This window comes from Panthera onca, chromosome B3 (assembly GCF_046562875.1).
Source record: "Panthera onca isolate mPanOnc1 chromosome B3, mPanOnc1 haplotype 2, whole genome shotgun sequence".
NCBI classification, from domain to species: domain Eukaryota; kingdom Metazoa; phylum Chordata; class Mammalia; order Carnivora; family Felidae; genus Panthera; species Panthera onca.
In genome coordinates, this window is record NC_138344.1 from 74385913 (window position 1) to 74412049 (window position 26137).

At 55.2% G+C, this 26137-nt stretch overlaps 2 protein-coding genes across 5 annotated transcripts; both read right to left on the reverse strand.

Annotated features, from left to right (window-relative positions):
- Window positions 1-1684: 1684 nt before the first annotated feature.
- TGM1 (transglutaminase 1) lies at window positions 1685-19216 on the reverse strand. Its single transcript, XM_060619354.3, has 15 exons — window positions 16821-19216; window positions 15817-16146; window positions 15501-15689; window positions 14260-14508; window positions 13763-13881; window positions 13548-13655; window positions 12921-13095; window positions 12402-12540; window positions 12180-12283; window positions 9252-9340; window positions 8551-8704; window positions 8162-8443; window positions 7878-8038; window positions 7370-7506; window positions 1685-3050 (listed from the first exon to the last, which is right to left on the reverse strand). The coding sequence occupies exons 2-15, from the start codon at window positions 16142-16144 to the stop codon at window positions 2822-2824; spliced, it is 2463 nt and encodes an 820-aa protein (XP_060475337.1). The 5' UTR covers window positions 16145-16146; window positions 16821-19216; the 3' UTR covers window positions 1685-2821.
- A 101-nt stretch (window positions 19217-19317) lies between these two features.
- Window positions 19318-25736, reverse strand: RABGGTA (Rab geranylgeranyltransferase subunit alpha). 4 transcript variants are annotated; one of them, XM_060619355.3, is made up of 17 exons: window positions 25574-25736; window positions 25194-25259; window positions 24934-25044; window positions 24467-24591; window positions 24093-24280; window positions 23411-23614; window positions 23030-23113; window positions 22858-22940; window positions 22667-22768; window positions 22456-22561; window positions 22306-22357; window positions 22065-22153; window positions 21844-21932; window positions 21633-21749; window positions 20662-20775; window positions 20279-20366; window positions 19318-19525 (listed from the first exon to the last, which is right to left on the reverse strand). In XM_060619355.3, the coding sequence occupies exons 2-17, from the start codon at window positions 25203-25205 to the stop codon at window positions 19377-19379; spliced, it is 1713 nt and encodes a 570-aa protein (XP_060475338.1). In that variant the 5' UTR covers window positions 25206-25259; window positions 25574-25736; the 3' UTR covers window positions 19318-19376. The 4 variants fall into 4 exon arrangements, with proteins under 4 accessions (XP_060475338.1, XP_060475340.1, XP_060475339.1 ...); XM_060619357.3 differs by having other exon boundaries at window positions 25203-25259; window positions 25574-25735; XM_060619356.3 differs by lacking the exon at window positions 25574-25736 and adding an exon at window positions 25426-25552.
- Between the last annotated feature and the right edge of the window lie 401 nt (window positions 25737-26137).

The window sequence follows — 26137 nt, forward strand, 5'->3', positions numbered from 1 at the left end:
ATAAATCATGGCACTCTACGGTAGACAGTGTTTGTTCATTTGTTATTAAAAACGTAGGGATACCACTGGAGTTTGCTCCATAAATTCAAGGAACAATTAAAGATCACATCTTGCAAGTTGTTACTTTAAAAAAAAATTTTTTTGGAGGGGGGTGGTGCCTGGGTGTATTGGTGGGTTAAGCATCCAACTTCAGCTCACATCATGATGTTCTGGTTTGTGGGTTGGAGTCCTGCATTGGGGTCTGTGCTAACGCTCAGAGCCTACAGCCTGCTTTGGACTCTGTGTCTCCCTCTCTCTCTGCTCCTCCCCTTGCTCACACACACACATACTCTCCCTTTCTCTCAAAAATAAATAAACATAAAAAACATTTTTTTTAAATGTTTATTTTTGAGAGAGCGCAAGCTGGAGGGGAACAGAGACAGAGAGGGAGACACAGAATCCAAAGCAGGTTCCAGGCTCTGACCTTGTCAGCACAGAGCCCAATGTGGGGCTCAAAGTCATGAACTGTGAGATCACGACCTGAACTGAAGTCAGATGCTCAACAGACTGAGCCACCCAGGCGCCCCCTTTTATTATTATTATTATTATTATATTTATTATTATTAATGGCAAGTTGTTGCTTTTAAATGGCAAGGAGCAAATATCTCTTGTGCAGTCCTGTGATTGGCCCTGTTACAAGTCCTGGGACAGGGGTGTGAACCAGACAGATAAAGTCTCAGTTCTTACTAAACTCACATTTCAGAGAAAAGAGATAATTTAATAAATAAACAAACATGCTAATGCCAAGAAGTGCTTGGCAGGACATGAAATAAAATTGGGTGATACGCTAAAGAGACCAGGGGGCAGGAAAACAAATTAGATTGAAGGTCAGGGAAGAGCTCCCTGAGGAGATGGACCTGTGAGCTGAGGCCTGAATAACAGGAGGGGACTGGGCTTGCAACCTGGGGGCAGTGTTCTTCCAGAAGGAAAGTCAGGGGCCAGGCCCGTAGAAGGTTGTTGGGTTTTATTTGTTTGTTTTTAATGTTTATTTATTTTGAGAGAGAGTATCAGTGGGGGAGAGGGGCAGAGAGAGGGAGATAGAATTCCAAGCAGGCTCTACGCTGTTAGCACAGAGCCCAACACGGGGATGGGTCTCACAAACCTTGAGATCATGACCTGAGCTGAAATCAAGAGTCAGACGCTTAACTGACTGAGCTACCCAGGTGCCACCCCCCGCCCCCGCAAAGGTTTTGAGCAAAGGACTGACACGATTGGATTCACCCACCCATTCTGCACAGCAGAGTATCAGAGGGCACGAACGGAAGTGGGGGAAATGATTAGGAGACTGGGGCAACAATCCAGGTAGGAGATGAAGGGAGTTCTGGGAGCTGAAGAGGTGATGGGTGGTCAGACTCTGGACATCTGTATATGGGAGACAGACCATCAAGACTTGCTGGGAGAGGCACCTGGGTGGCTCAGTCGGTCAAGCGTCCGGCTTCAGCTCGGGTCACGATCTCACGGTTGGTGAGTTTGAGCCCCACATCGGGCTCTGTGCTGACAGCTCAGAGCCTGGAGCCTGCTTTGGATTCTGTGTCTCCCTCTCTCTGCCCCTCCTCTGCTCGTGCTCTCTTTCTCTCACATATAAGTAAACATTAAAAAAAAAGGAGAGAGACAGAGAGAATAACATTAAAAGACTGGCTGATAGACCAGAAGTGGGATATGAGAGAAGGAAAGAAGCCAAGAGTGACTTCATGCTTTGGGGCCCATGAAACTTGGAAAGATGGAGTTGCCATTTACTGATATGGGGAGGCCATGGGATATGCTGGAGGAGGTCAGGAGTTTGATCTCAGACAGTACATGAGGGGCATCTGTGAGTCTCCAGCAGACTCACTAAGAAGGCAATAGATAAGGGAGTTTAAAGTTCAAGGAAAACAGATGCAATTTGGGGAGCCAATGGTCCTTAAGACCACGTGACTGGCAGGACTCACCTAGGCAGAGTGTAGCTGGTTGGGGGAGCGCCTGGCTGGAGGCCTGAGTCACTCTGACACCCCAAGGCTGAGCAGGGGCTTCAGGAGGACCAGGAGGATGGCCTGGAAGTCAAGACTACTGTCCAGTCTGTAAACATGATGGTTTCAAAGATTATTTAATGCTGTGAGAAAATGCTCACCACAGGTTACACCGTGTGGGGGGTGAGAGGGATTGGCATACGAAACACAATGTTAACGGCTGTTTTCTGTACCTGGTGGTAGTTGAAGCTTATTGTTCTTTTCTCCTTTACAGTTTTCCGTGTCTTCTGAATTCTCAACATTGAACATGTGTTGCTTTTATAAATATTCTTAGCCAAACACATTTGAAAACAAATATTGGAAAGTGGTTTTTGCTGCTCAGAGAGGACTCCAGCCTAGTTCTATCTCAAACGTGTGCCTACAAGAGGACACTTCGATCCTTCTCACCCACCGTGGGTGCCATGGAAGGGAGGCAGTCCCGCCTCACTCCGGGGGGCTTCAGAAGGGTTTTTGGTCAGTTAGAAGCATCCTGGAGTGGGGAAAGACCAGTCAAATGTTCAAGGTCGTCCTGACGCCAAGCAGGCCCTATCTCAAGAGCTGCTGCGCTGGCAGCAGGGACAGACGAACTGGTAGATGGACAGAACGGTTTCATTAAAAACGGTTCATTAAAAAACAGTTTATTAGCATCTGTGCTGCCCAGTGCAAGTGAAGAGCGGCCCCCTCCCCAGGTGCCCCGGCCTCCCCACCTGAACCTATGGAGAGCAGCTCTGCGCTGGGTCCCTGCGAGGCAATGTCCTTGCTCCTCTGACTCCAGTCCCATTGCTCCTGGCCAGGGGTTAAGCTCCACCTCGAGATGCCATAGGGATGGTCTCCCCTGAGTGACTGTCGCCTCCAGCATCTGAGAAGAAGCCTCCGCTCCCAGGGGCCGGAGCCACATCCACCTGGATGACACCATGCACCTGGGAGAGCTGGGGGCTGTCCAAGCTGGCGATGAGCTGGCGGGGGCCTGGTCGCACAGGCACAAACTTCTGGTGCAGCGTCACTGTCTCGTTGCCCCCAATGTCCCTATGGGCAGAGATAGAGTCATGGACCTGGGGTGACTGGGGGTGGAGTGGGGAGGAAGGACTGATGGGGCTGCCAGGAAGGAAGGAGCAGAAGGTGGAGCCCTTCGAGCATTTCTGGATTCAGCTGGAATCTCCACACCAGCGGCCAGGACGAAGCCTGAGCCCCAAGGCCTCCTTGCCCTCGCCTCTGCATAGCCAGGTCAGTGGCCACCCACCGAGCTGCCTGAGCTGGAAATCTTCCCGTCATCTGTCATCCAGGGATCCATCCCTCCCTCCCCACCCCCACAAACACCTGGACAAAGACTGCGTGTTGTGTCCCCCACCTCTCCATCACCAATGCTCCTGCCCTAACCAGACCAGCCACCCCATCTCATCTGGGGGTTCCAGGACCAAGGAAACTTTAAAATGAGACTTCGGGGCTCAACGCAGTATTGCCAAATAATTTCAGTTTGGCCAAGAAAGAAAGTGGAAGATAATTAGTCAGCCTCTGCAATATAATCATCTTACCAAAGAGGAAGGAGCATCTTTAATACCTGCAAACACTGGAAAGATGTTATCTCAGAGAAAAAGGAAAGTCCTTCCCAAGAATAGACAATTGACATCTTTAAAGGGACAAGTGTGTGTGTGTGTGTGTGTGTGTGTGTGTGTGTGTGTGAGAGAGAGAGAGAGAGAGAGAGAGAGAGATACATGTGTACATGTGCACACATACATACTATGGTGTCTTCATTTCCCCCCTTCTCCATGGACCTCTGGAAATTTAGTCCCAGACCCTCCCTCTGGGAATCGCAATTTCACTAGCCTTCCAACTGGCCTCCTTGCCTCCTAATGTCCTATCTTATTTTCCCACTCTAGTTTCTAGTCACCTGGAGGTGAACTGAATCCGTCAAGGGTTTGGCTTCCTCGGTGCTTCTGGGATGAGACGGCAGCTCCCTAACCCGACACGCAGGCTCACTCTGACTCAGCCCCGCCTGCAAGGCCTCATCATCCCCCACCATTCCTCCTGCCCACCAGCCCCAACAATGAGCTCCTTCCCCTCCCCGAACTCACCTCTGTTTTCATGCTTTGCTCCTGGGCTGGCTCCAGGCCCAGCTCACACCACCCCTTGAGCACCTCCTGCCCTCAGGGAAGTGAACCTTGTCCTGTTCTGAGCTCCTGCAGTAATCGGCCTGTGTGCTGTATACACTGAACACGATTGCATTTCTATCACACCTGCTTGTGCCTGTTAGCATCCGTCCTTTTCTGCCTCTGCCTGAACCCTTGCCTCTGGCCCCCTCTTCAATCCAAGCCTGCCTTGGGGGATCCACTCTGGAGCCGGACTTTGTGCAGACATCTCAGTCTTCTAAGGGAAAGAGCCAACACCCCAACTTCAAAGATGGGCTCTCCTTGGGGCAAAACATTTAGCTTGGAGCCTGCTTCCAAAGGGCTGCCCTGGACCACATTGGACTCTTTCTTCTACCACTGTTAGCTGTGTGGTTTAGGACAAATTATTAAACTTCTGATTCTCACTTTTTGGTCTGTAAAATGGGAATGAATATAAAATGAGGGGGTGGAATCAGATGGCCTTGAAGGTGACTCTAAGCTCCACAAAGGAGGGAATAAGTGGAAGGCAGGGAGATATAGATGGTCTCCCCATTAAGTTACAGACCTAATTTCTAGACTTACTATAATATATAACTAGACATTAAGTCTATAACTTAACAGGTAGGCTATACTGTGGCCAGTTACAAATTCGCATTTTTAACTCATGCCCATTTTTCCAGAGATACAAACTTCAAGCTGTTTAGGCTCAGGTCAGCCTTCAACACTGTACTTAATTCATACTAGAATTGAACTGTACTAGATCGGAATACAGCCTTTACTTGTAAACGTTATTTCTAAGAGAAATTGCTTTTCAGCTTCCAGCTAGGAATGTCAAGATCTCTCCCAGCCCCGGCCTCAGTGTCAGGCAAGACCTGACACACCCAGGTTTGCTGGTTGAAGTTGAGCGCATCAGCTGCTACAGCTGGAATGGGCCTGAAACAGTGCAGGTAATGAAACCGGCTCTCTGACAAGGACACCAGAAATTAGACATCCAAATGAGCATCGTGCTTCCCTTATGGATTGGTTCAATCACGTTATCAAGACTTGAAACGAATTTAAAAACTCCTCTCAGATTTGTCTTCAGAGCCCTGGAAAACCACACGTACACCACGTCTGTCTCTCTCTCCCTCTCCCTGACACGCGCCGGGTGCATCCTGTTCCTCCCTCACAGCCGAACCTCATTTCTGATGGAAAAGGGCACACTACCCACCTTTTCCACCTACCTTCTTAATTAGTCTTAGCTTTAAATGGCTTCAGGCTGTTTCTCCAAAGTCAAGTCTACCCCAGAAGTCCACCCTTAAGGACATTCTAGAGAATATGATTCAGGCTGTGGAGCAAATTCCCCAGAAGGGTTTGGAATAGACTTCAGCCTCCCCTGGTGACTGGCTTGGTGGTGAGTGACAACAGCCATCTGGAGGAGTAAGTTTGGAATGTTTATTAAGTGGCCAGTCACCCCACTGGGTGGCACACCTATGCTTAATGGGGTTTCCATACCACAGCCTTTGATGTGCAAACGAGAGCAAAGTAATATCTGTCTTGGAATCTAATGTATCTGAACCAACAGCCCAGGGACTTCCCCCTTCTCAATTGCTCTGTAGACCCCCGCCTGGGCTTGCAGCAGAGAAGAGCCACAGAATGCCTAAGGAGGACCTCCCTTGAGAAACCATCATCCAACCTTCTCATTTACTGGAGAGAAGACTAGGGCCTTTGAGGTGGGGGGTGGGGTGTCACACAAGCCCCACAGCTACAGAGCGGGGCTGGATCTCCCCATGCTCAGCACAGGGGTCCTCTTTTTACTCCCAGGCAGGGGCAAGAATCAAAGATGTGGTGGAGTTGCTGAGGACAGTCCAGCTCTGGGGAGCCCTCTGAACAGGGGAAACCCTCGTCATCTGCAGGTGAGAGATGGCCACAGAGTGAGCTCACTGGGAGCCCCAAGCTGCACAGTCTAAGCTGCTGGACACTCTTGCAAGGTGAAATGGGGAAGGCACTCCTTTGTGGCATATCACATCACGCGGGGTCAAGGTGGGGCAAGGCTCAGGATAGCAACCTTTCAGCTTTGACCTATTGGCAAAAGCAGGGGCCACCACCGGGCGGAGCCTGCTATATGTCCGGGGAAGGAAGGGGCAGGGCGGGCAGGGACCCTCTGCTTCCCCCACCCAACCCCTCCACAGGGGCTATCCCTTTCCCTCAGGCACTCTTTGTCAAAAGAGGAAAACACCTGCCCCTGTCACCAGAAGTCTGATCTTAAAGGTCAGCCAGCCTCTGGCCTTCTCTGCTTTCCCTCTGTGCTATTCCAGGGAGGGTCACAGCAGCATGTGTGGCTCTGTGTCAGAGATGACAGCCCAGGCCTAGGCACACAAGCGCTGGGTGTGCCCTCCCTGGGTGCAGAGCCTCTCTGAGGCCGGGGTGAGGCTCAGGTGGGCTGGCAGAGGACCTACGGGACAGGGCCCTCTCCTTGGGAACTTCTGCTCGAGCCCTCCTGGCACAAACGAAGCCACAGGCCTGAGAGCCTGCGTGTTGGGTGGGCCATGGTGGGAAGAGCAGAGTCTGCCCCTTACGGGCTGGGAGACCTCATGAGACACGGCCACCAGGTTCCCTGTCATAAAGCGGAGGTGACGGTAGCAATAATCAAAGTAAGAACTACCAACAGAGGCTCATGTTGTGCCAAGCCCAACACTAGATGCTTTATGTGCATAGCTCACCGAATTCTCACAACCGCCCTTGGAGCCAGGGATGGTTGCTATCCCCACTTTCCAGCTGAGAAAACAGGCTTAAAGGAGATAAGTCACTTGCCCAAGGGCACATAGCTAGTGAATGTTGGAGCTGAGACTTGAGCCTAAGCTTTCAGGATCCCAAAGCTTTCCTTTTAATCATACAATGCTCTCTAATGTACTTTAAAGGGTTTTTTGTGGTCTGCAAATGGGATAATAATCCTCAAGTGCCTGGTCAATTCCTGAGTGGCGGGCGCATGTTAGTGATGAGCTGCTATGGATTCCTAGGTGAAGTGTTGGTTCCGCAGCGGGACAGTGAGGAAGGACAGGCCCGCACTAGGCACATGGCAGGTCTTAAATGCTGCTCCCACTGAACTAAGTTAGAAGGCCTTGCTGGCTGGCTCCAGGCTGCTGTGTTGGGTCCTGACTGACTACTGTCCTGACCCAAGACAGGAAGCAACGTGGGACCCCTGGCAGTCTGGGAGAGCAGTAAAGGGCAGGGGTGGGGGCGGGGAGAGGCCAGACTCACCCCACATTGAGGATCTTGGGTCTCTGTAGCCCGGAGCCCTCAAGCCGGAAGACGACATTGGTGAGGGTTATAGGCAGCGGGTTCTTGAAGACAATCTGTACTTCGCACTCCTGACCAACCACAGCTGCCCCCAACAACTAAGAGAAAAAGAGACACCCCCCTCCGCATCAGAGACCCTGGCCAAATACAAGGGAATCATACACTCCACCAGAGGGGAAAATTCCAGAATCAAAACCTCCCCCCAAGTCCCACATGGGCACCCCGGAGAAGAATGGGGCTCCGTGGATGCCAGAGAAGAAACTCCCACCCACTCCCCCACTGAAGCATCTGCAGGATCGGGAATAGGAGATCTGATTTTACAGGGGAGGACATTGGGGCCCAAGAGCCCACAGCCAGTCCCTGACCTTCTCCGGAACTGGTGGCCAGGCTTAGCGTCCTCTCCCCTCCCCCTCCGACTTCCCTTAGCCCCAGGGCATCCTTCGTGCCCAGCCCAGCAGGCTGCACTCACGGTGAGGGAAAGGTCAGGGGTGCGCAGACGGAAGGTGTGCTGCTTGGCCAGCACCTGCCCGTTCTCCTTGACGTGGCCCGAGACGTTGAGCAGCATGGACCCCTGATCTACGAGGTGGGGCCGGTATTCCTTGTAGGCCACGGGCATGGACACGCGGTCCGCTGGGGAGAAGAGGCAAGGTGTCACCTAGGCCCGCTCGCCCAGACACGGCCTCCTGGGGCCTCCATGTCCACAGCCGGGGGTGCCTGGCCATCAGCGGGGCAGGGCGGGAAAGGAGCACTCACAGGCCCCTGGCGCCAGCACCACTTCTTTCTTGCTCTCCTTGAAGACAGACCCAGTGACACCGGTGTAGAAGGTGACTGAGAGGTAGAGGTGCAGCTTCACGGTGCGGTGGCTGCTGCTGCGATTGGTCAGCACCACGCAGACAGTCAGGTCCTGCCCCATCACCGCGTCCTGTGCCTCCACCTGCATCGCCACATCCTCTGCTGAGTCACGCGTGGAGTACACGTTAGGTTTGCTGCCGTGGGAGGCTGCTGTCTCCACTGCCTTCCGCTCTGCTTCCGAGCCTGGGGGTTGAGGGTAAGGGTGAGGTTACAGCCACTGCCGGAGCAGGCAAGTGCTCAGTGGGAACCCTTGGTGTGGGCCAGAGCTGGCCAGGTTCAGGGAACGGTACCTTCTGGGTGTTTATAAATGTGGGTGACATCATCTCGCATGTTGGATCCAATGGCCTTTGTTATGATGAGCGTACCAATGGCCTTCTCTTCCACATACACGATCTTAAAGCTGCCATCATCCTGTCGCTGCCAGTAAACTTTGTCACTGTTGACCTGTTGGGGGATTGTGGGGGGTGTGAGCCAAGAATGAGATAACCAGAGGGTCTGAGGCTGGGCCTGACCCCCTGCTCCCCCCTCCCCCCTCAGTGACCCCCCCCCATCCCCCACCCGCTACCTTCCCCTGAACCTAGGAGCTGCAGGGAGGGCTGGATCCAAGGGTTAGGAACTTCCTGGCACAGCCAACCTGGGAGACTTTCCAAGCTGAGCCAGATGAGGCCAGAGAGAAGGGAAGAAGTTGGGAGGCTCCTTGCAGTGCATTTTGGCATTAATAACAGTAATCCCTTATGCTCATTCACGGACTTTATGACTTATAAAGCAGATTCATACCCATTATTTCTTTTGATCCTGAGTACAGGAAGCACAGCGGCCATTATTATCACCCTTTTACAGTTGAGGAAACCTAGACTCTAAATGAGTGACTTTCCCAAGGTCACACAGCTACTCGGTCAGCGGTGAAGTCAGGACCAGAGAACCAAGGCCTGACAGCTGTGCTCTGGTCTCTCCAGACCACCCAAGAAGACACCTGGAACACAGTCCTCACCTCAGCAAAAATGAAGGGCGTGTCGTATTTCATGTATACCAGGCCATTCTTGATGGACTCCACAGAGCAGGGGCCGCAGCAGAAGATGCCTAGGGGACCAGGACAGAGGTGAGAGATCCTAGGAGGCTGAGGGGATCCTCTGATCCTAGGGAGAGGCCCACCCACCCAGACCCTGGTGCCTTAGGTCAGCTGCCACCTGGTCCAACCCAGGGAAGGAACACAAAGGAAAGCACAGTTCCACTTGGCTTCAGTCAACAAGGGTGAGGCCAAACGTGGGACAAGCCGGCCTTGATAACCAAGTTATCAACACATCTTTCCTCTACTGGGCGAAGCTGGATATCGACTGTGACCCCTAGAAGTCAGGAAACCCATCCTGCATCAAGACAAACCCAGACCCCAGGGTGACTCTGTTTGCTGGCTGGGAAAGCAGCCACCATTCCAGAAAGATCCAGAACAAACCCTCAGCTCTACAGCCTGCAGTGTGTCCTCTCTGTGGGGAGGTGAGAGGGGAGCTGGTGGGAAATAGATTCTTCTCTTGGCATGCTTGGAGGGTTTTCTGGAGGAGATGGGCTGACAAGGAAAAGGCTTGACAAGAGAGGGCACAAAACAGGAAGTGAGGGCCACCCAACAGGAAAGATTCTTAGAAAACACCTAACTGTGGTTTCCTTTTACAGATAGGGACATAGGCTCAGGGAAACCAAATAGATGTCAAGATCTGCAAGACAGTCAGACAAAGAAAGAATGGAAGAAGCTACTATTTACTGAAGAGCTACTCTGTTCCAGGCATGCTGCTATCCTCTCTGATATATGATGATCTCACTTAATTCCCCCAACAACCCCATCTGGTATATATTATCCCCATATTATAGAGAAGTGATCAAGCTAGAATTAGACCTGGGTCTGGCTGGCCTCGGAACCCCTGCCTGCTGTCCACCCCGTTACTTCCCAGAGTGGGGACAGGAGCTCAGATCCCCCAGTATCCTGGGCCAGGCTGTTCCAGCATCATGGGCAGTGCCTGGCTGCACAAGGCAGGGGGCACCGTTCACAGAGATGATTGAGAGGGAGGAATGCAGGCGAGGCAAGGGTTATCTGGCGTGGGGTGAGGAAGGGAGAGGTGGGGAGGAAGGCAGCAGGAGGGGCAGGCCCAGCTGCCTGGTGCTGGAATGTAAAGGTGGAAGCGGACGGCTGTTTGAGAACAGCGCGTACAGCAGGTCTGGTGTTCGAGGGAATGTGTGTGCTGTGGAAAAGACATCAGCAGGTCATGCCATCAGTGATGATCTCTTAGGGCTCGGTTATGGGGCCTAGTTTCTTCCTCCGACCTATCCGAACTCTGGTATTTTCTATCCTGTACACACAACTCATAACGAGCAACAGAACAGACAAGAGAAGAACTTGGTGAAAGTCAGAATGCATAAAGGGAGTCAAGGCCTGGTGAGACTCTGCTGCTGACCTGATGCCCCGTGCCCTGGAGAAAGTCACTCCACCTCTCTGGGCCACCCCTTCTCATGTGTCCCACAAGGGCCTGCAGTGGTCCTAAACCCAGCTCATCTTCAGCGTCACCAAGGGAGCTTTCAAAAATGTAGATCTAGGGGCGCCTGGGTGTGGCTCACTCAGTTAAGTGTCCAACTCTTGAGTTTGGCACAGGTCATAATCTTCCAGTTCATGAGTTCAAGCCCTGCATTGAGCTCTATGCTGACAGTGTGGAGCTTGCTTGGGATTCTCTCTCTCTCTCTCTCTCTCTCTCTCTCTGCCCTTCCCCTGCTCATACTCTCTCTCTCTCAAAATAAATAAATAAACAAAAATATATGTACATCTATCCCTGGAATGTCTGAAATGTCAGGTCTGGGGTGGGACCTAGACATTTACTCAAACAAAACAAAAACGGGGACGTCTAGGTGGCTCAGTCAATTAAGTGTCTGACTCTTGATTTCAGCTCAGGTCATGATCTCACTGTTTGTGAGTTTTGAGCCCTGTGTCAGGCTCTGTGCTGATAGAGCAGAGCCTGCTTGGGACTCTCTCTCCCTCTCTCCCTGCCCCTCCCCTGCTTCTCTCTCTCTCTCTCTCTCTCAAAAATAAATAAGCATTTAGGGGCACTTGGGTGGCTTAGTCAGTTATGCGTCCAATTTCAGCTCAGGTCATTCATGATCCCCCAATTTGTGGGTTCAAGCCCCAGGTTGGGCTCTGTGCTGACAGCTCAGAGCCTGGAGCCTGCTTTGGATTCTGTGTCCCCTCTCTCTTGTCCGTCCCCCACTCACACTCTGTCTCTCTCTCCCCCCAAAATAAACATATAAATAAATAAATAAATAAATAAATAAATAAATAAATAAATAAATATTTTAAAAAAAGAAAGAAATAAATAAAACCAGAAACATCCTGAGAGAGAATAGGGAAATTTTATATTTTATCTTATTCAATTCTGTACTTCCCCCCAACTTCCATACATGTACTACTTATGATAATGACCTTTTTTAACTTAAAAAAGATAAATAAAATGGTCCTTCGATTAATTACCCCCAGGATGTGTAAGTAAAAGAGCAAAGGAGAAGAGCAGGTGTGCTAGGGAGGAAAAGCTCTCGCCAAATTTTCCTACCTCTTTTGCCTTTTGAGCCATCTGAATATATTAGTCATCGTAAATAAAGAAGATTTAGGCAAATAGAGAGTTATGCGGAAAGGTAAAAATAGTGAAAGGCTGGACAGTGATCCCATCGGTGAGCCTGTTTAAAGAAACACTGGGGTCTATAATAAACTTCAAGAAAATAAACTGAATGTGTAACATCTCTAAAAAAAAAAGAAGAAGAAAAGAAGCATGGGGGTTAAAGGGCCAGGTTCTACCGCCCAGATGGTGCTGACACTTGGGGCTTGTTACCCAGGTTGGGAGATGGGGATGGGGCCAAGGGGGGCACAGGAGCCAGGTGGGGCCCATCTCACCGCTGCTGGTTTCCTGGGGTGTGGCATCCACCACCTGCCACCCACCAAAGCCAGAGGGCAGATCTGGCCTCTTCATCCAGCAGTCGTTCCACACGTGGAAGTTCCTGGATGGACACGGAGGGAGGGCTGGGTCTGAGCAGCCTGCCCAGGGCCTCCCTGTGCCCTCAGTGTCCAAGTCTTGGTCACCAAGGATGGGCAGCCCAGCCCTGGCCCCAGCCTCACCAAACAGAATCATGGTTCAGGTGCTCGAGAGGCTTCATATTCTCGTCAAAGTAGATGTCCATGGTGAGGGATGTGTCTGTGTCATGTGCCGAGTTGAAATTGGTGACAGTGCGGGTAGCCAGGCCCAAGCAACGCAGCACTATGGAGGAGCCAGGGTTAGAGGTCAGGGCCCCGGCAGGAGTGGGGTGGTGGGCAGGTGAGGTATCACGTGAGGAATAGCAGGGGGACAAGGGCTACTGGGTTGCCAAGCTGGGTCAGGGCTCAGGAGGCCTTTGGGCCAGGGAGCATTGGGGGTTAGGGGAAGCCAGGCCATCTGCCTGGCCTTGTCCCTGCCCAGTGCTTCTCCCTCCTCTCCCCTAGGCCTCCCTAGGTAGTTAACACTAATTAATGATAATTAAGGTCAGACTACCATCCACCCCCCACCTGTCTCTGCACTGTAGCCACTGCTGGGTGGGGTTCTGGTTTCCTTCCCTCTTCCTTGTAGGGCCCATGCAGCTCCTGTCCCAGTCCCTCCACTACCTGTTGTGGTCACACCAGCGAAGACCCAGCACTGGCCATAGGGGACGGAATAGCCGGTGCGTAGGTAGCTGAGTAGGATCTCCACGCTGCCCACCCAAGCTGATGGGTTGGTGCCTCGGGAGTAATCACCAGACCAGTTTCCAATCAGGACCCCATTGTCATCCAAGGAGTTCACCTGCCCAGGACAGGATGGAGTTGGGTGGAGTTGAGGGAGAGGCTCAGGGCCTTCCATGTAGTCCCCAGCCCTGCCCCTGCCACCACCCCTTACCCCTAAATGCCTCAGAATCTAGCCAACCTGAGCCCCACCCAGGCCTCCCAAAGACATCTGCCCCCCCCCCACTCCTTACCCCCCCCACTGCCGGATCTGACACAGTAATGTGAATCCTGGGTGTGCCAAGTTTTGGGTTTGGCCCTACATTCCACAAGAGCTGGGACAGAAGCCAGAAAGGGTGGGGTGGGGCCAGGCAAGGAGAAGAGAGGGAGTGAGACCCCTCCTACAATACCCTTTGCAAGGGCAGGACAGGGCTGAGTTCCTGGAGAAATCAGAAAGGGCAGGAGCAGGGGGCAGAGAAGGTGGGAGGCAGGAAGCAGACATGTCATAGCACTCAGAGACGTGCGGGTGCTCACCATGGCAGAGATGACCCGGGAGACACTGACCGGGTCCCCGCGGCCTCCATATGGCATGCCCCGCCTGTCTAGGATGTACAGGCAGGCATCCAGCACTCCATGGTCAAACTGGAGGGAGGGAGGGCAGAGGTGACCCTTAGGTCAGCACGCGCGTCCTCACCCCACCCCACCTGCCTCTTATTTCCCCAAGTGCACGTGGCCCTGGCCAGCCATACCTGCCCATAGTTCCAGGTCCGCTCGCCAATCTGCGCTTCAGTCCCATAGTAAATTCTCCCGGATTCATTAAGCACGTACTCCTGTCGCCAATCCTCATGCTCCACGTACACGATGTCCTCTGTGTCCCCAAAACACATATGCCTGGTCCCCTCTAGACCTCTCCCTGGGCCCCACCTGCCCCTGGGCCAACTCTAGAGGACTCCTGTACACAGACCAGGAGTGGGGACACCCCTAGCCCGACAGCACTTCTCCCTGGAAGGTCAGAGGGAGCGTGACAGAGATGGTGGGAGGAAGGTGGCTGTAACCAGGGCCCTGGAGAGGTGAGGCAATGTGACCTTGGGTGGCCACCATTCTACACCGGAGCTAGGTCCCCTCACCTGAACAATAGAAGGCCGGCTTCTACTAGGCACATAGGCACCTAGCCAGGTTTGAGGAAGGGGAGCTCTGAGCCCCGCTCCTTCCTGTCCACGCCCTGCTCCTGACTCCAGCAGCTCACCTGGACACCATGGATTGAAGAGGATGTAGATCTCGTTGTGGGGGTCAAAAGGCAACTGGAACTCGCCAGCCTCTGAACGTGTGCGGACCGTGAATTGAAACTTGCCGATGATGGCGTTGGGGGAGGTGTGGACACGTAGGTCTAGATTCTGCCCACTGGCCTTGGTCACCTGGGCTTTCCAGCCTCCGCTGCTCCCCTTCCCCACTGGGATGATCACGTGCGTGCCCTTCCCCACCTCGGGGCTGTTTCCTGGAGCAGGAGAAGCAGCAATTAGCTGGTGAGGCTTCTCTGAGGGGAGATAGAGCCTTGGACTTCTCCCAGCCCAACCCAGAATGTGTATGACACACATCGGTGTGTGTGTGTGTGTGTGTGTGTCCCTGAGTTGGGCCATCACCTTAGTCTGTGACAGACTCTGAAAGCAGCTCTGTCCCCACCCAATGCTTGCCCACATGCCAGGGCAGAGCAGTCCAACATCCCAAACCTGTTCCCCTGACCCTGAACTCAGAGGTGGGTAGAAGAGACAAGGCCACCGTCACCGTCTGCCTGCCTGCCTGTCCCAGTGCCTGGGCTGGAGGGGCAGAGCTGCCCTGGCTGGGTCCAGATGCCCCTACCCCCTGGTGAAAGGGCAGCCCAGATCCTGAAGGCCAACCCTGCCTACCCCCCTGGGGCTGAAGCTTCCAGAGCCTTGAACATCCCTGGTGGCAGTGGTGGGGGTACCTGGGAAATTAGAGGCTGGGGTGGGCACGGCTAGGCCTTAATCAAAGGGTATGAGGAGTTGCCCGCCCCCGGCAGCAGCATAATCACCAGCCTGGGCAGTCAACGGCCACTAAGCAACGCGGTGAGAAAGGCACCTGCCCTGGGTCATGGGGACAGAGAGACAGAGTTGGACAGAGAGGAGAGAGCCAGCCACACCCTGGGGAAGGAGAACAGACCCAGAAAGAAAGACACACAGAGGCAGCAGCAATGAAGGAGTAGCTGAAGCAAGCACCTGAAGAGAAAATATTTTGAGACAGACGCCCCAGGAGCCCTGAAGAGGGTGAGCTTAGGAACATGGGACACCAAGACCCTCCCTGAGACACACTCCTGTGCTTGCACCTGTCTTGTCTGGCAGAGGTGAGAAGTGGGGTGAGGGTAGGAGCTTAAAGATGTCCCTCTGATCCTAATACCAGGGCTGGAGGCCCTGCTAGCCAGCACTCCCCAATACTTGGGCTTTCACCCTCCCCACTGCAGGCCCCACTGACCGATAAGCAGCTCCAGGGCAACATGATCAGAGGACTCATAGGGCCGAGAGAGGTGGAGGACCATGTCGAAAGGCTGCCCACGGCGTAAAATCAGCTCGTCGTACTCAAACTCATCTGTGTGGTGCTCTCGGCGATTCTGGTCCGAGCGTGAACTCAGCAGATCCACACCGGTCACCACCAGCATGCCCTCTGCAAGGCCACAGCTCTGGGTCAGTGAGGCCCCATGGGAAGCCCAGGCCCCCAGAGATGTCAGGATGAGTCTCAGGCCCCATTAAGGCCTTACAGCTCTCAGATAAGGTGGCTAGGAGAGCCTCACCTCTGATGGTGCCGTCTCCAGCTGCGTTCACACCACTGGCCCGGGAGCCAGGCCGGCGGGAATCTGAGCCCCGGGAGTCTGGTCTTCGACCCCCAGAGCTGGACCCTCGACCCCTGCCAGACCCTCGGTCTCCGTGGGGCTCAGGTCCCCAGTCAGCATCTGTTTCATTTCGGCATGAGCAGCAGCCGCAGCAGCGAGCCCAGAAGGAACGGCCTCCTCGACGAGATCGTCTGTCCGGCTCCGGCTCCGGCTCCGGAGAAGGTGTGGTGGGGGGCTGCCAAGGGTTCCCGCCCCAGCGGCCCACATCTGAACGAGGACCGTCCATCATGCCTGTGTGGAAGAGGTAGGGAGGCTCTTATCCCCCACTCAGACCTCCTGTACTCAGAACGCCCCAGCTGGCCCACCCAGAAGCCCTCCATCTGGAGAGCTGGTTGGAGAGCCCAACCAGATGATTGAGATGATCTGATCTTGCCCCAGAGATTCCCCCAGACCCATCCAGGGACCCTCCCCAAAGACTCCCTTCAGACTCACCTAGAGAAACTTCCCACACTGCAGAGAAATCTTTCCCCTCTTACCCCCACAGCCACATCCACCAAACTAAATGACCCACTGAGAAACCTGCTCTTAAGGGCCCATCCCAGAAATGAGTAGACACTTGTCACAGCCTCGGGACCCAGGGCACAGACCATCCCCGAAACCCGCTCCCTCCCACCTGCCAGCTACTCTGCCTAGAGGTCCACGAAGCTGCCTGCCTCTAGAACCCACTCTTGGCAGAGATCCCCCACCCAAGGCTCCTTGTAGGAGATGGGCAGGTGATATGCAGGATTTGGGGTCTTTGGCATTCCCACGTTAGGTCAAACACCCACGCGGAGTGGCGGGCGCTGTGGGTTCGGGAGCCCGACGTCCCTGGGGCGCGGAGCCTGGGCGTCAGGGGCAGCCTGACCTGGGCTGGCAGGCTCTGGCTGGCCCGCACCCCACCTTGCCGGGGCCTGCCAGAGCCTCACCTGGCGGCGGTGGTGGCGACAGCAGGGCTGAGTCCGGCAGCCGGGCGGGGACAGGTTGGGACCGCTGGGACCCAGGACGGTCGAGGAGGCACGAGTGGAAGGTGTGGGATGGGCAGGTAAGTGGTTTATGAGGGGGGAGGGCGGAGCCAAGCTGCAGGGAAGGGGAAGCCTGATTGCTTCATCCCCTCACTCTGGGGAAGAGGCCCGGCCTCTGGGGGCTGTCTCCAGAGGTAGGGGCGGGAAAGGAGACCTGGCCGCATCCCCTTTCCCCTTTCGAGGAACTGTGGAAACGAGCCAAAGCGGGGCGGGGCCGGGGTCTGTCAGGATTCAAAGCTGTGGTGAAAGTGGAAGGCCTTCTGAGACTGCCCCCATGGACAGACCCCACTCCAGGCTGGTTCCTGCCAGACCGGAGCACAAGGGGCCCCCTCTCCTGGGTGAGAAGACCCCACAGCCGTGGGGCAGAGTGTCCCGTCACCCAAGCCCCTAGGCAGCGGGCCCCCTGCTCCCAAGCTCACATTGCCTGCCTCTGCTCTCATAAGACCCCGGGTACCTCTGCCTCTGCCAGGGTCTGGTACAGCCTAGGCCAGGCTCAGCCCTGTGAAACTGGCCCATGGGCCTGGTCCTGCCCAGGGAGGTCCTGGGATCCAAAGCTGCAGACTGGTGACATCAGCAGCCAGGCCCTCAGACTGGCTCCACCAGCCAGCCCCTGACCTGCCGGCTCTACCAGATCCTCTGATCCCCCCCACCCATCTGTCCTTCCTTCTTCCTCCAGCTGCTTCACAACCCTTGGCATGAATGAACTGCCCCCAGCTTCCTGTGTCCCTACAAGCTTGGGATTGGCGGGGGGGGGGAGGGGGGGGAGTGAGGGTCAGAGTAGGAGCAATTTCTTGTTTTCTGCCCCCAGCCTGGGAGCTTGGGGACGGTTTGGGCCCTCACTCTGAGGCTCAGGTGGGAAGTGAGGCCCTCTCCCCAGGCTGCAGACTACCCCTTTTCTCTCAGAGAGGGGTGGCTGGTCAGCTGGAGTCCAGGATTCTCCAACTTGGAATTCTTCCCAGAAATCCAGACCGACCGGCTCCAGGCACCTGCCCTGTGTGTATCCCAACTCCACCCTGGCACTGGAGGAACACCAGGGATGCCACTGAGGGAACCCTAAGGCAAAGAGGAGGTCAGACATCTCTGGGAGGCTCTCCTGAAAGTTCTTTAGGAAGGTTGGGGCCATTTCTTGGGGTCTCTTCCCTCCATCCTGCTGTTGTCCTTGCTCTGCCCATAGGCCACCGAAGAGAAGACAGTGAAAACAGGGTTGGCAAGAAGACACATGGAAACCGACTAGAGGAGAGGCTGAACTTGGTGATGCACCAGGCAGGGAGGGGCCTTGGGGAATGGGGACTGAGACTCCAGGACCTGGCAGGGAGCTCTCCACACCCACAGTGACCTTTCCCTGTCTAGCTCCAAACCCCTGACCTGGCAGAGGGTCCGTCCCCACCTCTAACACCCGCAAAGGACACACAAGTAAAAATCAAAATCCCAGGCAGGCAGGTCAGCCAAAGGGCTTTGTTGAGGGGCTGTATGTATCACCATGAACATGGGAAGGGGCAGGGCCCTAAGGGACCGGATGTGTGTGAACATTTCCCAGGGAACCAGAAAAGTACCTTGTCACTCTCTCTTTTGTTTTGGTCTTCTTCCCCACCTAACCAGATTTGACTCAGTGCCCTAACCCCTGAGCCGCTCCCCTCTCCTCCCTCCAGGAGGCTCAAGTGCCTTGGGGCTCTAAAGTCAGGACAAGGGGTGTGTATAGCAGGGCACCATGGGAACAGATACCCAGCTCGGTACCTCGGGAGCTGAGGCCAGTCTTGACCTATCATCTCATATCAATACAGAAGAATGGACACAAGTAGAATCCCAGACCAAGGTGCAGAGACGGCTTTGGTGTAGTTTCCTCATCAGTACAATGGGCCTCACCATCTCATCCCTAAGCACTTGTGAGGGTCAGCTGAGATATAGTACTTTCGAGGGCTGTTCAACCGCAGAATGCTACTCATGAGGATCGATACTATAGTCACCAGAGGGCGGAGCAAAGGCACCCTGACCAGTTCCTCGTGGGAACAGCCCTCTCAGCTGTAGTGAATGGGCTGGGGCACAGAGGGCATCTGGAAGGGGCAGGAGTCATGGGAGAAACTTTTATGAGTCCTTCTAGTTGGCGACTTACGGCTGCTTTGTAGCCCAGCCCCAACCAGAACCTGGACCCAAACTCGATTGGAGCCCCAGCCCCAACCAGAAGGTAAACTCTAATACAGCCCTTGCATTTAAGGCATCTGGGGCAAATTCTGCCCCAGAACAGAGACTCTGGTTCCCCATGGGAGGAAACAGCAGGACCGAGCATGAAATGAAAGGGCGAGGATGATGTGACACACCCTCTCTCCTTTCCTCTTCCAAAATAGGTGGCAGTAGTAATGGTGGTGGCGGTGGTGGCGGTGGCGGCAGCATAGCAGCCTGGGGGGCCTCTCCATTGTTTATTCAGTCCCAATAAGTTAAAGAACAGGGGTGGGGAAGGATCTCCTAGGTGAGGATGCTGTTAACTGAAGGCAACAGCTCGGCCAGGTGCTCAGAGATGCCCGCTGCTTGGCACAGGGGGTTGCCCTGCAGGTCGAGGAGGACCAGCCTGGGGCAGGAGGCAAGAGGCTGGAGCGCTGTGGGCTGCTGGAGGCCTTGGGCAGAAGAGTCAAGGAAAATGAGGCACGTTCCCCCAGATCCACGAGCTCCCGTGTATCTATTCCTGTTCTCCCTCAAGACCAGGGGCTGCTGCCTGGCGGTCTGGCTGGCAGGCATCTTGCACACTTCCCTGGAGGGAATAAGACTATAGACTGCAAACACCTGCCCACGGGGCCAGGCCGGAAGCCCAAGAGGCAGGCCAGATGTGGTATGAGAAGGAGCGGTGGGCTATGGCCAACAAGAAAGCTAGCTCTGGCTCCAGGGACATCCACGACTCAACAATGGCCAAGGGTTGCTGAGTGGAAATGCAGGCCAAGGGTTGCTTTAACTTCCAATTTTTTTAAAAGTAGGCTCCACAACCAACATGGGGCTTGAACTCATGACCCCAAGATCAAGTGTCTTGTGCTCTACCAACTGAGCCAGCCAGGTGCCCCTAACTTCCAGTTTTTAAGTAGAATCAGAATTCTCAAGTTTTTAAATATGAAGCTTCCTGATTTTTAAAGTACCATGGGGTACCCAAGAACATCTGGAGGCTGCTGATTTACGAACTCTGGCTTGAGGAAGTCACTTCCACCCCGCAAAACGACCAGTGCAAGTCAATGATGGCCCACACAGCCCCAAGCTATCCTCTCTCCTTAGCTTAGACCACCAGTGGCCCCTCTCCCACCCACCCTGCTTGCTGTCTGTCCCTTCCCAGCCCAGCAGCTCACCCTACCCGCTGTCTGAAAGGCACCCAGAAAGGAGGATACGGTTGTTGCACAGTGAGAGCTCCTGTAGTCGGGGCAGGTTGGTGACACCGTCCAGGGACTCTATGGCATTATCATTGGCCTGAAGGACCTGGGGAGCAGGGAGGGCAGGGAAGACAAGGCCAGGCAGGCAGCTGTCAGCCTGGGACTGGTACAAACAAGTAGGGAGCCTGGGGTGATCGGCTTACAGTGCAAGGAAAGGGTCAGTCTAGGTGACCGAGGCAGTCTAGGTGACCTGGGGCAGTCTAGGTGACCGAGGCAGAGAAGGCACAGGGTCATTTGCAGGGGCTGGGAGGATCTGGACACCTCTTTGTAGGGTGGGCAGACTTCTAAGGTGGAGAAAAGGGAAGAGGGCCACCCAGGACAGTGATGAAGGAGTGCTTTACCTCAAGGCAGCGCAGGGCAGCCAGGGCAGGGGGCAGGGCTCGGAGACGATTGTGTGACAGGTCAAGATGAGTGACCAAGAGCAGCTGTTCCAGATGGCAGAGTACTGTCAGATCCTAAGGAGGGGAACGAGATACCCCGATGAGGCTTGGGGGAGGGGCCTCAGCCATCGTTCACAAGGCACTTACCCTCTGTGCTCCACACAGGCCCCTGGTGAGGAGAGGACGGGTAAGCTTACCTTACAACCACCCCCACCCCCAACCCCGACAGTATACACTCCCCATCAAGCACATGGGACAGCAAAGGGGTGCAGGGGTGGGGTGGCCAGTGAGTGGATAGGAAGGAGGCAGCCTCCGGCAGGGACAGGGAATGCAGGAGGGCGCTGGGGTGGGCACAGATACTGGCAGGAGCGGGACTGCTGTGGCTGGGGGATCAGTCTGGTGTCAGGGGAGGCGGGCTGCGAGGACATGCTGAAACCGCTGTGTTGGGAATACTGGCTGGGAAAGACCCCAAGGAGAGGAAAAGAGAGTCTGGGAAGTTTGTCAAACATCTCCAGAAACTACTCAGGCTTTAGATGCCGCGGCCTGCTCCAGGGAGGGAAGCATCGGAGTGAGCGGGGGTGAGTGAGGGCTCGCTCTAAGGAAAGAAGGAAGATGTGACTGGCCCAGAAGAAGGGACGGCACGAAGAGGCCCTGATGACTCAGGATTTGAAACTGTGTAACAAGAATGATGGGGCAAGTGACGGAAAACAAGGCCAGGAAGAACAGGCTTGAAGGAAGAGGAGTTCAATCTTGGCTAAGAAAAAAGTCCAGAAAGGCACCTGAGACTGGGGCCAAAGCCAGGGGTATGGTGAGACCAGACTGAAGGCCTCAGCTGAGCCCATGGAGGAGACACAAGAGCTGGCCAGGGGATGAGGAGGAAGGGAGGGCCAGCAGGGCGAGGGCCCGGAGAAGGTGCGCACAGCAGTCCCTACCTTGTGACCCAGGTGCAGCACGCGCACCTCAGCATACTCCATCTTGAGCACACTGTTCTCCAGCAAGAACTTGCTGCGTAGGTCATCCAAGTACGCTGCCCGCATCGGGTCCACGGCCTGGCGGGGACGAGGAAGGCGAGCAAGGCCCGTCAGTTGTCTTCCTACGGCACACCAGGCCTCCCCCTTACCTGTTCCTCCAGGTCCAACTTGCCTTGAGGGTCTGGAAGTACTGGAGCGTCTCTTTCTCATACAGCAGAGGATCCAGTGCCCGCATCAGCAGGATGATAGTGAGCAGGCACCCTGAGGAGGGGAGGGGGAGGACTGTCTCTTCTAGATCCCCTGCTCCCATCTCTTGAGACCCTTCCTGTTCTCCCCAAGAGGCCCTCCTGGAAAGGGGCCTCTAGAGCAGGACCTCGGGGAATGGGGCCTCACACTTATTCTCCGGCTCCAGCTCCTGCAGCTCCTTACAGGATTCAAGTTCGGACTGTAGCACCGTGGACTTCTCCACCGACAGCTCACACCTGAGGATGAGCAAGGCGGGGGATGGGATGGCGTCCACTCAGGGTGCTAGTCACCCCCAGTATCCAGTCTGAGACCATATGCCCGAGCCTCCAGCCTCCCACTCCAGAGTCCAGACCCCCCTCTCCTTGTCTGTGTGCTTCCCTGTCATCACCTGAAGAGCTGCTCATCCGTGGCCGAGTCCCGGCACCAGCCCTCCTGGCGGCCTGAGAGAAGGAATGGGTGGTAGAAGGGGGCAACCATGAGAGGAGGAGAGGGACAGGGATACTGCTGCGAGGGTATAAAAACGTAGAGCTTGTGTCACCTTTTAAAAGCACACACTCCTTGTGGGCATCGCCTTCTGTCCAAATGACACGAAATGTATGCTGGGGCAATTGGTCATTGAGGGAGGCAGCAGGCAAGTCACAGAGCTGGGAGCACCAGGTTAAGGAAATGCTCGAGCATCACCACTTTTCTGACTGTCCCACTCCAGCCCCACCCCAGTCCCCCACTCTGCCCCATCAATCCTGGGATACCCAGACGTGGCTAGGCCGGTTCCTGCCATCTGGGGTCCTCCACTCCACAGCCAGGGGTGACTCATCAACCAAGAGCAGCAAGGTCTCTGTCCTGGACCCCACCTGGCCCAGGAGACAAAGAGAGACCCGTCAGCCCCAACAGCACCAGGCCCACATCCATGATGCTCTCCGGCAAAAGCTGCAGGACTCACTAGGAGGGGCCGAGAGAAGGAGACAGTCAGACAGGCCTCATCCCGGCTCACGTGCAGGCAGCGCAGGGCATCCTGGGGGTCAGCTGGGGGGGAGACACAACCTCAGGTCTCCTTAAATCCTCTTCCATTCTTTCCAAGCCCTAAACACCCAGCCTCTTTCCTCACTGCTCACCTCGTCCCAGGAGCCAGCGGTGATAGAACCAGGCACTCTGATCATTGGGGTCGGTGAAAAAGGCATTCTGTACCAGCTCCAGCTCTGCAGGGGCCAAGGAGGCACAGGATCCTGGTGGGCTCCTGGCCGCCCCAACATCCCACCCTCACCCAGGAGTACCTCCAGCCCTCAGTTTCATCTATCTGTGGGCCTTGCACAGTGGCTACATGTATCAGCTGTATCTTTCCCACTGCAGAGGGATTGACTCTTATGTACTCCCAAAGCCAGGCACAAAGTAGGTGCTCAGTAAGCCCAAGTAGCAGGTTCAGGAAGAGGGTTAGGCATCAAGGCTGGAAAGGAATCACTGCAGAGTCCTCCCCAGCACCCTCTGACCCTCCTTACCTTTGAGTAGCACATCCTCAGGGAGGCGTCCCTGTGGTCCAGAGTCTGGCGGGGGGTGCAGCTGGGGCAAGAGACAGGAGCGGTAATGCCAAGAGGAGTAGTTGGAAAAGTTTCGGGTGATGAGACTGTCAGTGAAGGCTAGCTCCTCTGCAGGGGGTACGGCTGCCTGTGCAGCCACAAACCGCCGGTAGTCCCAGCAGTGAACTAGGAAGAAGGGTGACAGCACATCTCAGAAGTCGGGCAAGAGGAGCTTCATAGCTAGAATCCCCAGAGTTCCCTTGGAGGCCCTTAAAAACACCTCTGTGTGGGGCGCCTGGGTGGCTTGGTCGGTTAAGCGTCCGACTTCGGCTCAGGTCATGATCTCACGGTCCATGAGTTCGAGCCCCACGTCGGGCTCTGTGCTGACAGCTCAGAGCCTGGAGCCTGTTTCAGATTCTGTGTCTCCCTCTCTCTCTGCCCCTCCCCTGTTCATGCTCTGTCTCTCTCTGTCTCAAAAATAAATAAACGTTAAAAAAAAATTAAAAAACAAACAAACACCTCTGTGTGTTCTACAGAGCATGCATTTGTCTCCAGCATCCCTTCTGCCATCAGCTCAGTGGGCCTGTCCTGGTCATCCCTCCCAACTCTGGGCTTTACTGAGGCCCCAGGACCACGAAGTGGGACACCATCAGCAGGCACGTACAGTTCCGCTCATCGACCTCGAGGAAACGGGCACATAACTCCAGCTCCCGGGCCCAGTTGGGCTCTGGCAGGCGGCCCAGCAGCCAGCAGCGGTGGTGCCAGGTACCATAGGACTTGGGGTTCACCCGCAGGCAACTCTCCAGGAAGCCCAGTTCTGTTTTCACCAGAGAAGCCAACTCCTCAGGGGACCTGCACTCAAAGGGAAATGGGGCTCAGGGCCCTACAACACCCAATCTCAGCTCACTCCTGACTTTCTGCACTCAGCCCTCCACTCCCCTCTGCCTATGCTCCTGGCTGTCCCATTCTTCCTCCATCACTGGACCTGGGCAGGAGAGGGCTAATGCCACCTTCTTGGGGCCCTTAACTCCTACGCACTTTTGGGCCTCCAGCTGCTGAAGCACCTCTCGTCGACAGTTCCAGAGGGTGGCAAAGTCAGGATTGGCTCCCAGAATCTGGCTTGTCAGTTCCAGGACAGACTCATCCAGCTCACCAGCCTGGCGCTTAGAAGGCAGGCAGCAGGGTCAGAGGTCATAGGCAAATAACAAATAGAACTACTTTATATTCTCGGAATGCCTTTCTATACAATAGGTAGCATGCAGAACGCTTTATGGGTTTACGTGTATTCTCTCATTTAATTTTCACAACCTTATGCAGTAAGCCCCATTTTACAGATGAACAAACTGAAACTTAAAGAAATTCAGTAACCTGCCCAAGATCACATAGCTTGTAAGTGACAGAACCCACATATGCAGCCAGGCAGTCCAACTCTAAGGCCCAGCTCTTGGCCTCTGTGCTATCCTAAGAGGGCCACCTGGTAAAGGGGCTACCTCTGAGGGCCCCACCTTCTGGAAGACAGTCTGGGTGGCTGACTGGTATAGCTTCAGCTTCTGCTCCCGCTCTAGCCTTTTGGCCTCCGCCTGCTCTTCCGACGTCTTCACCTTCAGGCGCCCGTGCTACAGGGATGAACGGGTTGGAAGGGCGCAGGCTGCCTTGCAGGGGCTGACCCTCCGAAACCCCCAATGCGGAACCCCAGGTTTATACAGGGCAACGTAGGCAACGCCACGCAGGGCACGGGCATGGGGAGGTGAGGGGCTTTGCTCACAGTTCTCACCATGGTGCCGGCTCAGGGTTCAGGACCGGGGAGGGGTCCCTTGGAAGCCTGAGAAACCTGGGAAAAAAGTGTCAATCATGGGAGCCCCGCCCCCGCTAGCCCCGCCCCCAGCTGTTCCCCGGAAGCCGCACGCGAGCCTCGGAGGAGACCCCTGCGGTGTGAAAGGGTCGGGGAAGAGCAGCGCCCGTCCTGGAGGAGCGCTCACCCACACTGGGATTCGTACCCGTGCCGCCCTGCCCACAGCCCGATCTTCCGGGACCGGACCCGATCCAGGGAACTGAAGCAATAGGGACGACTCCGCGCCTAGAGACTGCCGCTACCCGCCCACCCTACAGATCCCAGACACTCCCGCCCCGTGCGGGCCGACCCACCTGCGCCGAGGGGAGGCGTGGGGGACGCTAAGCTGCCGCGCCTGCCACGGAGTCCGGGCGCAGGCTAGAGCGGCGCCACGCCCGGTCTCTCCAAGGCGCAGCGCCCTCTGCAGGCGTGGAGAGGGGCCGGCAGCGGAGTAGGCGGGCTCGGTAGACGCGTGCGCCGGTACTCTCTAGAAAGGCTAAATCCCTGATTTACTTCTTGTGTTTACGAGTGCGCGTGCGCAATGGCGCGCGCAAGCAGTAGGGGCTGCAATTTCAGTCAGCTGGTAGAACTGCAGTCTAGTTGCGTAAGTTTTTTCTACAGCCGGGAACTCACGCACTAGCCATCCTGCTGACCTCATTCTGGCCACTGGCCATCTAGTTGCCACATCTAATTGGTGGAGTTTCCTGTCCTTATCTCCACTGATCCCTGAAGCTTTCACGTAGCCGACTTCCTTCCACTTGACACCCTTTCCTGGCTTCTCCTGCGCCTCTGCCCCAATCTTCTCACCTGTTCACCTTCTTCTCCCCTAAATGTTGGTGATGTCCAGGGCCCTTTCACCACCCTCTTTCACATCACAC